General features: G+C 42.6%; 2 protein-coding genes across 6 annotated transcripts in view; both read right to left on the bottom strand.

Moving 5' to 3' along the window:
• The window catches only part of VNN1 (vanin 1), a 35,720-nt gene extending 33,385 nt beyond the window's left edge, over positions 1 to 2,335 (bottom strand). For 3 of the 4 annotated variants that reach the window (XM_079780907.1, XM_079780906.1, XM_079780905.1), the window contains exons 1-2: positions 2,169 to 2,335; positions 140 to 367 (exon numbers count right to left, since the gene is read on the bottom strand). In XM_079780907.1, coding sequence (XP_079637033.1) covers positions 140 to 367; positions 2,169 to 2,333 — 393 coding nt within the window. In that variant the 5' untranslated portion in view covers positions 2,334 to 2,335. Of the gene's footprint in view, positions 1 to 139; positions 390 to 2,168 lie in introns of all 4 variants that reach the window. The other variant, XM_079780908.1, reaches the window with a different exon arrangement.
• A 5,103-nt stretch (positions 2,336 to 7,438) lies between these two features.
• VNN2 (vanin 2) overlaps positions 7,439 to 16,407 on the bottom strand; it is a 39,550-nt gene continuing 30,581 nt past the window's right edge. The window contains exons 3-7 of one of the 2 annotated variants that reach the window (XM_079780915.1): positions 14,496 to 14,688; positions 12,901 to 13,192; positions 10,599 to 10,972; positions 9,843 to 10,016; positions 7,439 to 8,553 (exon numbers count right to left, since the gene is read on the bottom strand). In XM_079780915.1, the coding sequence (XP_079637041.1) occupies positions 8,425 to 8,553; positions 9,843 to 10,016; positions 10,599 to 10,972; positions 12,901 to 13,192; positions 14,496 to 14,688 (1,162 nt within the window). In that variant the 3' untranslated portion in view covers positions 7,439 to 8,424. The remainder of the gene's footprint in view (positions 8,554 to 9,842; positions 10,017 to 10,598; positions 10,973 to 12,900; positions 13,193 to 14,495; positions 14,689 to 16,407) is intronic. The other variant, XM_079780916.1, reaches the window with a different exon arrangement.

The raw sequence follows: 16,407 nt of genomic DNA on the forward strand, positions 1-16,407 counted from the left end.
CCCATTAGTTGTCCGGTTTCATTAACACATATGCAAATACATACTCGGACACATATTTAATTGACCCTGGTAATTGACTCTGTCTCTTGGGACCACACTCTCTCTCCACATAGAAGCCAGCATACTCAAGAGGAGGTACCTGTTTTGCTGCTGATGTGATTGCTCCCTCCAAAAGGTCCAGATTTCTGCTCATTAACCCCAATGCCAATTCACGGGGCACTGGCGTGAGGGTGGCATTCGGCAAAATCACTGCATGCTCATAAACAGCTGCAACAAAGGTGTCCAGGGAGCTGGCTTTTAAGACACAGAAAACTGAAATTGCCACACAAGCCAGCAGCTGAGAAGTAATCATGCTGAAGTCCAAGGACTGTTGAAAAACACAGCAAGCCCTAGTGTTTATAGAGAGAAATTACAATGAAGCACGTGGTTCTCAGAACTTATTGCTTTAAAGACAAATCACAACATCTAGCGTTAAAAACACATGATGGCTTCACATCATAGCCATAATGTAAACACACTCTATATAACACTCCTTACTGCACTTCTGAGGGCTGTGAGGACAGGATTACTCAGGCTTCTCGCTGTGTAGACAGCTATCTTCTCCCCGTGTGTGTGTGCACACTGGAGTCCAAATTTTCTGTTTGTAAAAACTCCGGTCATCGGATTTAGTGCCCAGCCTACTACAGAATGACTTCATCTTAACTAATTTCATCTAAAACTATCCTATTTCCAAATAAGGTCACATTCTAAAGTACAGGTGGTTAGGACTGACACATAGGAAGTCTTAGAATTCATGTTTTAGAACTTTATAGGTATAAATAATTTGAAGACTAAAATAGCTTTGCAATTTTGATAGCAGTATCACTATCAGAATATGAATATCTAAATGCTACACTTTATTCACCTTAGTTTCCTCAAAATGGGGAAGCTAGGACAAAGAGGAATACAAAAGGGTCATTGCTATATAAAAATTGCCTTAAGATTTAGTGGCTTTGGGCAGCAAACATGTGTGATCTCCTGTTTCCTGTGGGTCCAGAATCTGGGCCAGGGTAGCTGGGTGCCTCTTTCACAAGACTGCAATCAGGCTGGTGCCTGGGATGCAGTTATCTCAAAGCTTGGCTGGGAAGGATTCATTTCCAAACTCCAGGCTCATATACATGGTTGGTGGCAAGCCTCAGGTCCCCATTGACTGTTGCCCAGAGATGTGAGTTCCTTGCTTCAGGTCTTGCTCACACTATTGTTTCTGGCTGCCCTAAGAGCCAGAGAGCAAGAGAATCCTCCCAGGATAGAAGCTGCAGTCTCTTAGTTAATCTAACGCGGGGTGTCACCTCATCACTTCAGTTGTATTCTATTCATTAAAAGCAAGTCAGTAGGTCCAGCCCACACTTGACACAAGGTCATGCATGAATGAGGCAGCGATCATTGGGGACCATCTTAGAGGCTGCTGACCATAGGGTTACTAGGGAAGGAGAAACAATGACAAGGAGACTAAGAGTAAGGACTAAAGAGAGAAATAGAAGTAGTTGGAAGAGAACATAATAGAAAATGGGGGGGGGGGGGCCTTAAAGATTTTGATATAGAATAAGTAGGCAAATTTTGTTTCAGTTGCAAATTAAGTATAATATTTTTATATTTACAGAACTATTTATGCTTATCCATTTTATTGTGGATGGTGTTATTAAAGTTCAGTTTGCAGATGGATATGTCTGAGTTTTTTGCTTCAGTGCTATAATAAATTTATTCTGTGGCTACCAAGGTAACCAAGAGGCTGTGCCTGCTCCGCCCTCCTCAGTCTACGGCAAACCCTAGTCCCTCTACTTGCTGACCTCCTTTTGGTGTCCGTTCCCAGATGGCTGGGGATCCGCATACTTCACAGTGAGATGTAGTGTGTACATAACAATTTATAAAAGCAAGTTCCGAAATAAAAGTTGAAAGTGCCATGAGCTATAAAGAGGTTTAAAAAATTACTTGTTTGATGTTATTAAGTTAAAAATTATAGTAAGAAGCTCCCATTGGTATCCAGTCTGACATATAAAGAGCTTGAAAGATGCCTCTCCCATCTTCACAAGGAAAAAGCTGAACTGAAAAATCAACCATTTTTCTTAGATCCAGCAGAGAACTGAGGTCACAAGACAAACTTTGCCCCAAAATTAGAGAGAGAGGCTTACCTGGAGCAGAAGTCCACTGCTGGAGCCAGCACTGATGTTGACATAAAAATGTCCAAGCCTGTCGGGAATTTTTCTGCGTTTATTTGAGCCAAACCTGATGACAATTGCCAGGAAGCAAGATCTCAAATGCTTGGATGAATGACAGCTTTGTAGTTTTCCTTTCATGCATTTGGAATTAAGGAGGGACTAAAAGGAAGATTACGTGAAGGCTGGAGAAAGCGAGGCAGGGATTGGATTACAGGATAGTTAATAAGATCATGTGCTCTCTGGAGGGTGGTTTTGCTTATGGCCTTCTGGGCATGTATTAGCCAAGTCTGAAAGGAGGAATTTCAGAGATGTGCTAACCTAGATTCACAGAAACAGTGGGCAGGTCTTGCTTAAGGCCGGGCATGACTACTCACCATGACCTGCCCAATTAGGAATTTAAGATCGTCCTGGGAGGTTACTTTCCATAGAACCCCTTTTACATCCACACTGGTATGACCACTTCAACTCTCCTTGATGAATTGCTAGAGGCTCAGTGTGGATAAACTTCAGAGTTAAAAAACAAGGGGACTTTAGTGTTAGGAAAATGCTCACACTTTTGTCAGTTTTACCTCCAAGAACCCCAACAGATTCTCTGGGCAAACAATTGAGGAAAACAAAACAAAACACCTCTGGCCTCATGCTTCCTAAAGAAGGAAGAGAAATAAACCCACTTTGAAATAAGCCCTGAGCATTTTGTTCTCCTTATCAAAAGCCTGCCCTCAAGGGAAACTATTTACCAGAGCCTAACTGGTAAAACTTTAAGATATTTCTTTTCTGGGGAAAAGAAATATCTTAAAGTTTGAAACTTCCTGGCCTTCCTGTCTCAAAGGGGAAAGTAGAACTTGTGAAGGTCACGGCCCAGGGGCACTGGCTCACTACAAAACAGCCTTAATCATTGGTCTATGTCCCCCCTCCCTCTGCCCCTCATCAGGAGGGGAATTAGGTGAGAAAATGGCTCTAAACTGGGCTGCTTTGGCTCACTAAGTCAGAGAAAGGGGGGCCTTGGGGACAGAATCAGGGGGGTTGCTTGGGATGAAATGCCACTGTCCATTGCTGCCCTGATTGCAAGCCTCGTGGGGTCCCTTAGAGTTAGTAGATGCATGTCTGTGGGGGGAGCTGAGAGGGAGGGGTAAGGTGCAAGTGTACTCATGGGAGGGATAGCAAATGCTGGGACCTTCATTTTGGGGGGTTTTAAAGGCTGGACATTTAACCCAGCCAGCCTGGTTCAGTGGTTGAGCTTCGACCTATGAATTGAACCAGGTCACGGTTCGATTCCCAATCAGGGCACATGCCCCAGTTGCAGGCTCAATCCCCAGTGTGGGGTATGCAGGAGGCAGCCGATCAGTGATTCTCTCTCATCACTGATGTTTCTATCTCTCTCTCCCTCTCCCTTCCTCTCTGGAATCAATAAAAATATATTTTAAAAATATAATAAAAAAGCTGGATGTTTAGGAGAGGATCTCAATAGAATATTCATCAGCTTTATGCTGATGTATCAAAATTAGATTTATTCTCTTAACTTCATCTGTCCTTGGGTGTGGCTGGGAAAAGGCAGTAACTGGATTTCTGCTATCTCCCTTGAGTAGGGTGATCTAAGCTACTTACCTTCTGGCTGGGGAGTAGGGGGAGTGCAAACCATTTACTCTTAAGTGTCCTTGGTTTAGGGAAGAAAGGATTTACTGGATGGGGGCAAACTGCTTGGCATCTAGATTTTCTACAGGGCTGCACACTGCTGTTTAACTGTCTGTCTCAGTTTCCCTATTCCACTTGTCCTGGTTTACTAGCCTATCTCGAAAGCAGCTGCCGCCTGGGAGACACAGACTCAGGTAGCAACCTAAACTGCATTCCCCAAGATGTAGGGGAGGACTCCTTTTACACATTCCAGCCCATGTTGCAATTACATCTGCTTTATGTAAATGAGATATTCAAATTGTGCAGTTTTTATTGGACAGGGCAGGTATCAATCTGTTGAAAAAAAAACAGGGTTTCCCTGCAGTGGTTGACTCAGACAGTGTAAACAAGTGGGGATAGTATGGGAAGCTGAGAGTTCAGTCTGAGGTTCTTCTGGGTATACAGAGTATGTGAGGTGCTCCTGTCAACAAATCACTGGCTCCTTTAAAAAAAAAAAAAATTAAATCTTTATTGTTGAAAGTATTACATATGTCCCCCTCCCCCCCCCTATTGACCTCTTCTATGTACCCCCCCCACCATGTGCCCACCCCCACCCCAGGTCTTCACCACCCTATCGTCTGTGTCCATGGGTTATGCATATATGCATACAAGTTCTTTGGTTGATCACTTTCCACCCACTCTCCCCCGTCTTCCCTCTGGCTCTTATTATTTATAAAATTTGGGCCCTCGGCCTGGTCAGTGTTGCTCAGTGATTGAGCTCCAACCCAGGAACCAGGAGGTCATGGTTGGATTCCTTGTCAGGGTACATGCCTGGGTTTCCGGCTCAATTCCTAATAGGGGGCATGCAGGAGGCAGCCAATCAATTATTGATGTCTCTATCTCTCTGTCCCTCTCCCTTCCTCTCTCTCTAAAAATCAATAAAGACATATTTTTAAAAAAATTGGGACCCTTAGTTGACCAAGGGAAGTCCATCTCAGCAAATAAATTCCTTTCCAGGGTTCACATCAAATGAATGATAATTCTCTGGGTCCACAATGTTAATATTTAATGGCTAGAACAGTGTCAGTTTTTTATTGACATTAATCTACTTGATAGAGCTGTTTACATTATAACTGTATGGGTTCAGAATGAGTCACCCCAAGATGTGCCACTCTGGCACACAGATTATTTCAAGCTGAAAACTATTAAAACCCAGACAGCTCAGGAAAAACTTTTGATCTTCCTGCTGTAGGCAGTTAGACAGATAGGAGCAGAGCAAGGACGCTGGGCCAGGTACAGAAGGTCACGGGGTGGAAAGCCCCGTGTGCCTTGCAACGGACAATCAATTGTACAGTGGGACCTTGCCCCCAGGGTGACCTTTCCTCCACTAGCAGATCTCTGGTCAAGTGGTTTGGACCCCCTGACCTTTCCTCTCTAGAGATAGCATCTATGCCTCTGTATTTCTACTCCAGGCCAAGATAAGCAACAAAACCAGCCAAAGCTGACATTCGGACCAGCTGCTTTGAATAATGACCCCCTGCCCTGGTGCAGGCCAATCAGTCATTGTGATAAGCACAACAGTGAGCCAAGGTGTTTTCCCTGGGTCATGTCTCATGACGCTGATGAATGACCTACTCAGCCCAGAAGATTTAAGTGTGGAAAATTTATTACAAGCAGATTCAGACTTCCCGCAAGGGGAGGGGGACCCAATAATGGGCTTCCCATTAAAGCCTTGTAGTCCAGGGGTATATATTTGCTACAAGCCTGCTCTATGTCTACCTGTGTCGTCACCTGATTGATTCCCTCCATTGTTCTTGCCCAGCAATGGACCTAAACTTTCTCTGTTCCTGTGCTGAACTTTTTCTGTTTCTATGTGTTCATACATCTTGTTTACTGCAGGCCCTCCCTTGGTTTCCCATGCCTCCCACTTTGAGTCCAGAAACATTTTATTATTTCTGCTCGGTAGGTTCCTGTGGTTAGACTGCTCAAACTGCCATGTCTGCCCCTGCCTATGTTCCACCTGCCTTTGTTTTCCACTGGACCTCTGCCCTATCTGCCTGCGTTTCAATTGGAGACCACAATCCTGAAAGGACACACCTGGGAAACTGCTGAATAGTCCATTAAGATCTTTCCCTAGGACCTCCCCTAAAATCTCTACCCTTAAAACCTTACAGTTTGGGCTGGACTTTGAAATCTTCCTAGCCAAGACCAAGTACTAAGGTTTCTGAATCCAGTTTGATCTGACCCCACTGGTCAGACACATGGTGCCTTTCCTGCCACTTACAACATTCCCCCTTATTTCCTAAAATAATTTAGACCAAGGACTTGCTCCAGGGAGGGAGCTATCATCATAGATGACTATATCTATACTAATAATAGAGGAATATGAAAATTGTCCATGACACTGTCACAGTAATAGCTGAACAGCAGGCTCTGTGGGGCAACCAGGCAGGCAGGGGGGTTAGTGAGGGATGACCAAACGACTGAACAAGCAGGCTGTGTGGGGTGATCAGGCCAGCAGGGGGGCAGTTGGGGGTGACCAGGCTGATGGGGGGGGGCAGTTAGGGGCAACCAGGCTGATGGGCGGGGGCAGTTGGGGACAACCAGGTCGACGGGGGCGGGGGGGGCAGTTGGGGGTGACCAGGCCAGCAGAGGGGTAAGTTAGGGGTGATCAGGCTGGCAGGCAGAGGTGGTTAGGGGTGATCAGGCAGGCAGGCAGGCAGGTGAGCAGTTAGGAGCCAGCAGTCCTGGATTGTGAGAGGGATGTCCAACTGCCGGTCGGGCCTATACCGGCAGTTGGACATCCCCTGAGGGGTCCCAGATTGGAGAGGATACAGGTTGGGCTCAGTGAATTTCGTGTACCGGGCCTCTAGTTTTAATATAAACTAGATAGAATTGACTGGAGGAACCTAGCAAAGTCCATCTGCTCAATGTCCTCTTTGTGACCCACTGTTTGAAGATGGCTTAATATTGTAAACAATAACTCTTTTCATATCCCCTTAATGAACTGCCTTACCTCTCCCTCCTTAGCTCTAAGTGGCATATATATCTCATTTTGCTTTATGTCTTTGGAGTTTTCATGCTTATGTAAATTTCCTATGTGCATTTATTAAAACTTGATTCTTGTCTGGCCCGCGTTGCTCAGTGATTGAGTGTCAACCTATGAACCAGGAGGTCCCGGTTCGATTCCCAGTCAGGGAAAATGCCTGGGTTGTGGGCTCGATCCCCAGTGTAGGGTGTTCAGGAGGCAGCTTATCAATGAATCTCTCTCATCATTGATGTTTCTATCTCTCCCTCTCCCTTCCTCTCTAAAGTCAATAAAAATAAATAAATAAATAAATAAATAAATAAATAAATACTTGATTCTCTCCTATTAATCTACTGTCTGTCTTAAATTATTTGAACAGTGTGAGGGCTCAGAAACCTCATTTCTTTAACATGATCCTTTCTCCTTTCTGTCCACGTCCACTCCTTTCCTTAATCATTAAGCCCTTAGGACATCAGATTGTGGTCAGCATCAAACTATCTTAGAACAAATCTGTATGTCTGTTGACCACAGAAACAGTGTTGTCAAGCTAAAGATAACATCTTTTTAAAAATATATATTTTATTGATTTTTTTACAGAGAGGAAAGGAGAGGGATAGAGAGTTAGAAACATCGATGAGAGAGAAACATCAATCAGCTGCCTCCTGCACACCCCCAACTGGGGATGTGCCCGAAACCAAGGTACATGCCCTTGGCCGGAATCGAACCTGGGACCCTCCAGTTCGAAGGCCGACGCTCTATCCACTGAGCCAAACTGGTTAGGGCTAAAGATAACATCTTGACTTCAATTGTGTTTCAGCCACAGGCCTACGAAAGCTAACCAACCCTGCTGATCACATATTCACAAACCAGACAGAACCATGCCCTGGTTAACATGTACAATCATCAACTATGCCCTACACTGGCCCCAACCAATCAGTAGAGACTACATTCCAACTCCTTTAGCTACCATGATGAATGATTCCCCCCCTATATAACCCATCCCCTGGAAGCCATCGGGAAGTCAGGCTTTTGAGCACTATTTTACTTGTGACTCCAGGCTTGGTGCCATTTCCTCAACTAATAAGCCCTTACTTTCTTGGCTGCAAACTCCTGTTCCTCTTTGATTGGACTTTGATACGTGTAGGCAAACAGACTTCTTTGGTCTGGTAACACTAGCCAGAAAAACTAAGGGAGAAAGAGAAAAGTTTCTCCATCCCCAACATAAACAATACATACGTTTGCATGGGACTCAATACAACTATTTTTATTTTGTTCTCTTTGGTTTTTAATAGAAAGTCTCTAATTATTATAATATAGCCTGAACTGGTGCTCATGAAAAAAAAAACTTTATTTTGCACACCAATAAAATATACTCTATTGCCTCAGAAATACTAGTTGAAGCTATAAAAATGAATGGCTTCACTTTTCAAAGAAAGATCTTTGTTCACACATCTATTGTTTTTTAAAAATTCCTTTGTTATTTCAGCAAATTTATGACATCTCTTATAAACAGACATTAAGGGGTCTCCTTTTTTTTTCTTTTCCTTTTCTTTGCCAGGCTAATCCTGAAAGGGAGCCGGTAAAGGGGAATCATTGTGATTTTCCTGGTCCCTGCCCTAAGCGTGGAGGGTCCTTCTCGAACACTCTTCCATACAGGGCCATGACTAAGATAGGCAAAGAGGCTCCACTTCTGCTCTGCAGACGTCCATCTCTTGAAACCTGATCAGAGAAAGCAGAGGATTAATCCCCAGGCAGAGCTTGGTTTCCAGCCCACATGCCTTTCTGACAATGTCACTCTAAAAGCAGCATAAAATAGCAAAATCACACAGGACTCGGTGTCAGAAGACCCACGTTTCAGATCCAGAGATCTAATAGCAAAGTAACCTTGGCTGAAAATGTAGTAAATAAATCTATTGTACAGGAGTTAAATAAAATTATGTATAAAAAAGAGTTCTTTTAACTCATGAAACACTATAGAAAGTATTAATTATGACTATCATTATTACAACTTCTCAAAAGAACACACCCATGAAGTAAGTTGTGAAATTGGATGCAAAGAAATGTAGACTTGGAGAAGTCTGGGGCTAACTCCCTCCCTGCAGGCTCAAGATCAACCATCCCACATAGGAAATAAAGAAAAAAGAAAGAAGTTATGGGCGCCTTATTTAATGTATTTATTTTGGACCAGTGGTTCTCAACCTTTCTAATGCTGCGACCCTTTAATACAGTTCCTCATGTTGTGGTGACCCCCAACCATAAAATTATTTTCGTTGCTACTTCATAACTGTAATTTTGCTACTGTTATGAATCGTAATGTAAATATCTGTGTTTTCCGATGGTCTTAGGCGACCCTGCTAGCGGTTCTCAACCTGTGGGTCTTGACCCACAGGTTGAGAACTGCTACTGTTATGAATCGTAATGTAAATATCTGTGTTTTCCGATGGTCTTAGGTGACCCTGCTAGCGGTTCTCAACCTGTGGGTCTTGACCCACAGGTTGAGAACTGCTACTATAGAGCCTAAGACCATTGGAAAACACAGATATTTACATTACGATTCATAACAGTAGCAAAATTACAGTTATGAAGTAGCAACGAAAATAATTTTATGGTTGGGGGTCACCACAACATGAGGAACTGTATTAAAGGGTCGCGGCATTAGAAAGGTTGAGAACCACTGTCTTGGACTTTCTACACCATGCAAATAAGGAGAACATTAGTTGCCAGCCACCATCCACAATCAATATTTTTATTTCTCCATAACCTTATGGTTGCCTTGGATCTCAAAATCATATTTATGTAGAACAATGAACGCCAAATTCTCCATTATAGCCTACAGACAATCTAGAACCACACTTGTCTTCCATATCATAGCTTCCACATGTTTTTAAAGTGTTGCTTGTATAATGGGAACCACAATATTGCAATAATGACCCATTATTTTAAAGATTTTCATTATGCCAGTCTGCCCCATCTATTCAAAGAAATTTATCATCCTGAAAACCTCCTACCTCATAATGTCTTTCAGGGGCAAGCTGACTCCCACTTAGAATGAGCTGTGGGAAAACATAACTAGTTCCAAATGTGCCACTGAGAGCGAATTCCTCAAACTTGGTAAAAGCTGACCCCACGGGCTCCCCGCAAGTTCTCAGGTCAGTGGATTGACACTTTAGTAATGTGCATATCTATGTAGGCAAAGAAAAAAGAAGTGGTTAGAAATCTTGGAAGTATTTTCTCAGCAAAAAAAGCACAATTTCAAGGGACAGAGGAATATATGTTAAGTTGTTTGCCTCTTATGCAATTTTTCAAATTACAGGTCATAATCTATTAGTGAATCCTAAAATCAACTTAGTGGGTCAGAATTAGCTCTTTTTTTTTTTCAATGAAGCTGAATGAAATAGATTAGAATTTTAAAAATCAGAGTATTTAAAATTGCACGTAAGTATAGCTTTTCTAATTTGAATTATTTCATAAATGTTTGTTGTAATTAAATATTTCATATTTAGTAACAATTTCCATGTAGTCACACATCTTGATTGCACTGGGTCAGGATGTGAAATGAACTTCTTACTCTGGGCTCTAGTTAAAGACAGTTTTAAAAATACTGCTCTAAAGCGACCTGACAAAAAAAAGAGAATGCATAAAATTTACACCTTTAAAACTTGAACCTGGCCTGCTGAGAACTAATTCTTCTGTTCTTGAATGCAATGATGGCCTAGAAGAAAAATGAATAAAGAAGCCATTCTAACATATTTAAGCATCTCTACCTGTAAGTAATATTGGCCTTCTACTGTGTGCAGTCCATCAAAAGCTCCTAGTGCAAACACCTCATCTGTTCGCTTCTCAGACATCTTGTAAGTTAAGTGACAACACAGGTCTTTCTGGCACACTGTGTAATTTCCTGCATTTCTCTTAAGCTCAGTGAAGGTGAACTCATCAAAATAAATCATCCCTGGGAAATCCAACTGCTCAGACAAGAATGGCTTGATGCCTTTGGCATAAGCACTCCAGTCAACAGGTGCAGGGTAGGTGGGTTCTCTTCGAGGCCTGGACTTCAATTCTGAGAGCATCAGCTGGCCACTCTCTGTTTCCATGTCATAGTGATACACCTTGACTGCTTCCGGTGCGTAGATTCCACTCCCTATGGGTGACATAAAGAAACACAAATATTGTGTTCAAATTTTGCATTGTGACAAACTAATAGAATCATTCCCATAAGAAATTAAATACAAACTTATGAAAGCAAAGGATTGTCAAGATAGGCAAAGAGATAGCTGTTACATTGGCATAATTTGACTCTGTGACTGTTTACACTGAAATTGTCATTTGACTTGGATGGCTTCTGTGTGTTTTTTAACTTAAGCTACTTTTCTTTTTTCTTTTCGTTTTTTTTTAGCCAATTTAAAAATAAACTAGAAAGTTCCCCAAACATGAAGAATGAGTTCAGCTTTCCACTGACCTATCTAATTTATTTGTTTGAAATTCTTTAGCTGGATCAATGAGTAACAAACCTGCCTTACCTTGAACACAGATACTACAGGGTGGGGCAAAAGTAAGTTTACAAATGTGAGTATGTGAAAGATTTTATTCTTGTACTAGAGGCCCGATGCACGAAATTCGTACAAGAGTAGGCCTTCCTTCCCCCGGCTGCCGGCACCGGCTTCCCTCTGGCACCTGGAAGCAGGCTTCCCTCACAGTCCCGGCTTTGTCCGGAAGGACATCTGGTCTAATTAGCATATTATGCTTTTATTATTATAGATTATTATTTATTAATTACTAGGGGCCCAGTGCATGCATTTGTGCACCTTGAAAGGAACTGTGGGCCGTGAGGCAGCAGAGGGCACAGGGGCGGGTCTCAGCCCATCCTCCTCGCCCCCCCCAGCCCCTCCCACCGCAGTCCTGGGTCTCCTGTCTGCCAGCAGCCCTGCTCCTGCCGCTGCTGCTCCCACACGCTGATGGCGCCAGCCCCGCTCACACCTGATGACAGCGCGGAGCAATTGGGGCCAGTGCCAGCAGCAGGTGCAAGCGGGGCTGACGCCGTCAGCGGGTGCGGGTGTGAGCGTCGGCTGCTGCCCCAATCACCCCTCAGGAGCAGGGGGAGGTGGAGAAGCCCTCAGGGGCAATCAGGGTCGGCAGCCGCTGCTCACACCCACTGATGGCGCCAAGTGATCAGGACCAGCACCGGCCGCCAGCAGCGGGTGCGAGCGGTGGCTGCCAGCCTGATTGCCCCTCAGGAGCAGGAAGAGGTGGAGAAGCCCTAAGGGGCGATGGGAGCCAGCAGCTGCCACTCATACCTGCTGACAGCTCTGAGAGATCAGGGCCAGCACTGGGCTCTGGCAGTGGGTGCGAGCAGCGGCTCTGGCACCGGCAGTGGGCACAAGCACCAGCTGGGACTGCAGTGTGCGGGAACAAAGAATTTTTAGTAACCACCAGAGGCTCGCCCCAATGACAGCGACTGGCACCCCGCCTTGGTCTGGCACCCCCGCTCACCTCCTCCACCATCCCACTATGGCTGATGCTCGCCATGTTCCGCACTCTGCCGCCTGCTGCCCATGCCTGCCATGTACCGCGTGTGTCCCCTGATGGTCAGCGCACGTCATAGCGACCGGTTGTTTGGTTGTTCCTCTGTTCAGTCTATTTGCATATTAGCCTTTATTATATAGGATTGTATTATTTTCCATGGGAACAACTATAAACCTATTTTTGCCCTGCCCTGTGTAAAGGATAAACTCTAAAAGCCTGATCAAGTCCTCAGTGAATTTTTTCACCTGAACAAGATTTATTTCAGTATCACTAATGGACCCTGGCTGCAAAGTTCTTTAGATCTGGCTTTGGTTTTTTATGTGACTTGACTTCTCTGTAATTCCAATTTCCCCTCATGGGAAATGGAGATAATAATGTTTGCATCCTTCTTTACTCACAGAGATAATGTTCCATTTAAGGAATGTTGGTATAGAAAACCTGTGCAATTATTAATTTTATGACATTAGAGTTAATAAAACAATCATTAAAGAAAAGTGACCTCCTAAGACTGTCACTGCCACTTGGTGCATGACAGGTGTGAGTTACCTGTCATGTGCATGCTGGTGTTGTGGGTGTTTGCTGCAAGCAGGTTGACTCCCATGGCTCTGGCCCAGGCCGAATGGAAGGGAACAGCCGAGAGGAGGGGCAGCGTGTTGTACCACGCCGTGGGGTAGAGAACGCTGTCAACTTGAAACTCATTTACCACCACCACCGCTGGGTCATGGGAAAAAATGTCAAAGCAAGTGAAAATGCCAAACTTCCCAAAAGGAGTGTCAAAGGTCACAAATTCGGAGTCCTTCGGAAAATCAAATTGAATTTCAGGTGCAAAAAGGTTGTACTATTATCAAGAAACAAACAAGGAGAAAATGAGTCAGAAAACTGCCAAATAGAGGTGATCAATATTCGCAAAATCTTTCTCCCATGTATGCTGATGTACATATTTAAAACTATTACACATAAACATGTGTAAATCATAACAAGTATACCATGTCTATGAGTTTTCTCACTGTGACATTAATAAAAAGCCCATTTTCCTACAACCAACAAATCAACCAATGAAAGTATAACAATGGTATTTAGAAGGTGAATATTTCTGCCTTAAAATCATAGGCTGGATTTTAAAATGTGACAAATTCCAGACTGTTGTTTTCCACTGTACTCCTTAAATACCAACAGCACTGCCCATGCAAAAGTCTGACACATGCCTCCCTGTGATACTGCTAGGTTTATGTGAGTCGGTTTAAAATTAATTTAGACAATGTAATATCTAACCCTCCTTAGTTAGTAAGCCATTCATAATCCCCCCCCCCCTGATTATTGCTCCAAAACTCCACCTCGCCTGGGCTCAAGAGTGCAGCACATGCTTTGCTCAGGTTTTGCTGTGGCCTGATTGTGCACACGTGTGTTCTCGCGTCGAGGATCCTGTGCTCCGCCTCCCTCCCTGCTGTGGCAGCCCGCCCTCGGTCTCGCAGGAAGGCATGTGGCCTAATTGGAGCCAAGGCATGATGGGGTTTTTGCAGGGTTTCTTAGTGAGAGAAATACATTCTCCTCTGGATGTTGTTGCTATAAGGATGTGAGCCTGACGTTGAATAGCTACGAAGCTTCTAAAAGACTGAAAAAAGTAAAACTGTAGCAAAGGACTAAGAGTGCTGGAGAGATGGATGACATCTTTTGTGCCTTTGCAGCCAGTCTACATCTGAAACTAGGTCTACCCTTTCTATGATTTCTGTTTTTTCAGGTACATAGCAAGGAAATTCTGTTTTGTTTGTTTAAGGAGGAATTAAGCCAATTTTAGTTGGGATGTTCTAGTATTACAATAAAAAAAGTTATAATGGAATGAATGGCTTAGTACTCAATGTTAACAAATTGGGCCAAAAAGCTAACTCTAGTATTAAATCATGCATAAAACAGAGCATTTCTCCTTCTTTCTCACAGAATATTAAAAACTTTGTGAAGCTAATTTAAACTCCGAACCCATATATAAAACCAAAGTAAATTAAATATTTTCAACTAAAATGTAATAATTAAGAAATGTATTCATAGCAGTTCTCTCACCTACATTCAAAAGACAAGTATACATGCATGCCACAAACAAACAGAAGAAGTGAATCAAGTTTCGCCGAGATAAAAATAATTCTCACCTTATGGTAGCGTGCCACCAGCTTTCCTTGCGAGTCAAACACCACATCAGTGTTGTATTGGTATCGCCCATCAGGGGGACACTTAGGGTCACTGGCATTGCATGGCTTCTTGTCCCCAATATTTGCCACGACGTAGATAGAGTTGTCCTTGGCCAGGCAGCTGAGCCTTTCTTGCACTGGGGCATAGCCAAACCTAATTCAATAGATATCGCTTTAAACTTTCTATTATTTTAGCGATTTCTAAACTTTCAAAGTAATACTTTATTTGCCTGTTACATATAACACAAGAGCTCTAGGTTTAGAATCAACAGGAAAGATTAAGAAACTCATATGCAATATGAATTTCATCTTTATCAAAGCTAACCAATTTTATTGTGCCAAACTCCAGATTGCAGTGAGAGAGGGAAGCACAGAAAAGATGGTGGAGGAAAAAGAGAAGCACACTTTCTCTTATACGTCCTCCCAGGAAGGCAAACAAAGGGCTTGAAATTTAACAGACTCTTCTAATGGGGAGGACCTTTTCTATCATCTAAGCCATAGTCTTACTAGGAGGCGGTAAATAGCTGGCCCTATATAAATCATCTTCTGCAGAGAACAAATGCAGTATTTTGTACTGGAATATATATATATATTTAAGAGGAAAGAAAATAAAGGACCAAGAAGAAAAAGCACTTCACTATTCTGATTCACTTTCTTCAACCTGTCAATGCAACACAAACCCTAAGATAAATACAGACTGTAAAATTGCTTTTCAAAGTAATGTCAAAGCCATTCACATCGGCATTAACTATCTAGGATATTAATCCTAGAAATGAGAAGGAATTGAGATGGTGAAATAGGTGGGTGACAGCTGGCCTCATGTACTTGGAAGGCTCTAATTTGGAGATGAGTCATAGACATTAACATACTATAGAGGCAATACAAAGACCAAAAAAAGTTGTAGAGAGATTTCAGCAGAAAATAAAATACAAAATATTTAGCAACCAGAACACGCTGTCAAAGAGGTGCATTCAGGCCCTCAGAGGACATTCAGTTAGCATGGACGATGGAAGTGGCTGCGTTGAGTTCCAGCCATGCTAATTACCAGTTGTGAGATTGTAAGCCCCCTTTTATCCTCATATTTTAAATGGGAATCGTTATTCCTGCTACATAAATTGAATGAAATAATGTGCCTAGTGTATCAGGTACAGTTCCTGGGACCAAGTAGGTGCTCAATAAGTGACTAATGGCCATTACAGATTTTGTAAGTACAAGAAGACAGCCCAGGAAACAGACCTGATTCCTTTAGAGGCCATTCAGGCTTTCTCCATGATCTCTCAGCCCTTCTGCAATTAATGTTAAGCTAATCTTTTAATGGAAAGAACAGCTTTATGGCTATTGTTTTAGACCATTTATTTTATTTTCAAAAAAATAGGTCGTATTGTCAACATTCATATTCATTAAGGCCTTTAATAAAATTATTATATAACTTGTTTAATTTTTATTTTCTTGGCTAAATAATTACAGTACTTTAGTATTTCCTATTAGCTCCTCATGAGAAAAGCCCAAGGAAGCATGTCAGTATTCTAATTGATAGTATTTCAACATGGAAAAAACGACCACATGGTCCCTCTATTATCTCTTTTAAGGATAAATATTACTAGGGAAGAAACAATAGTTTTTTTGTTTTTGTTTTGTTTTGTTTTGTTTTTTACCAACATTACATTATATTAAGTACTAGATTTCTCCTTTTTACAACTCAGAGCTGCAAACTTGTCATATGAATAAGTGTCTGCAAGACTCAACAATGTTAAAGCCTCATCACTCACCTTCTCAACTGAAAAAAATAATTTGTTAGATATTAATTAGGCTTCCAGACATCTTTCCCCTGGGAAAGTCCGTTAAATCAGTTCCGGCAAATAGGGTGTGTTTT

This window comes from Cnephaeus nilssonii (genome assembly GCF_951640355.1).
Source record: "Cnephaeus nilssonii genome assembly, chromosome: 9".
NCBI lineage: Eukaryota > Metazoa > Chordata > Mammalia > Chiroptera > Vespertilionidae > Cnephaeus > Cnephaeus nilssonii.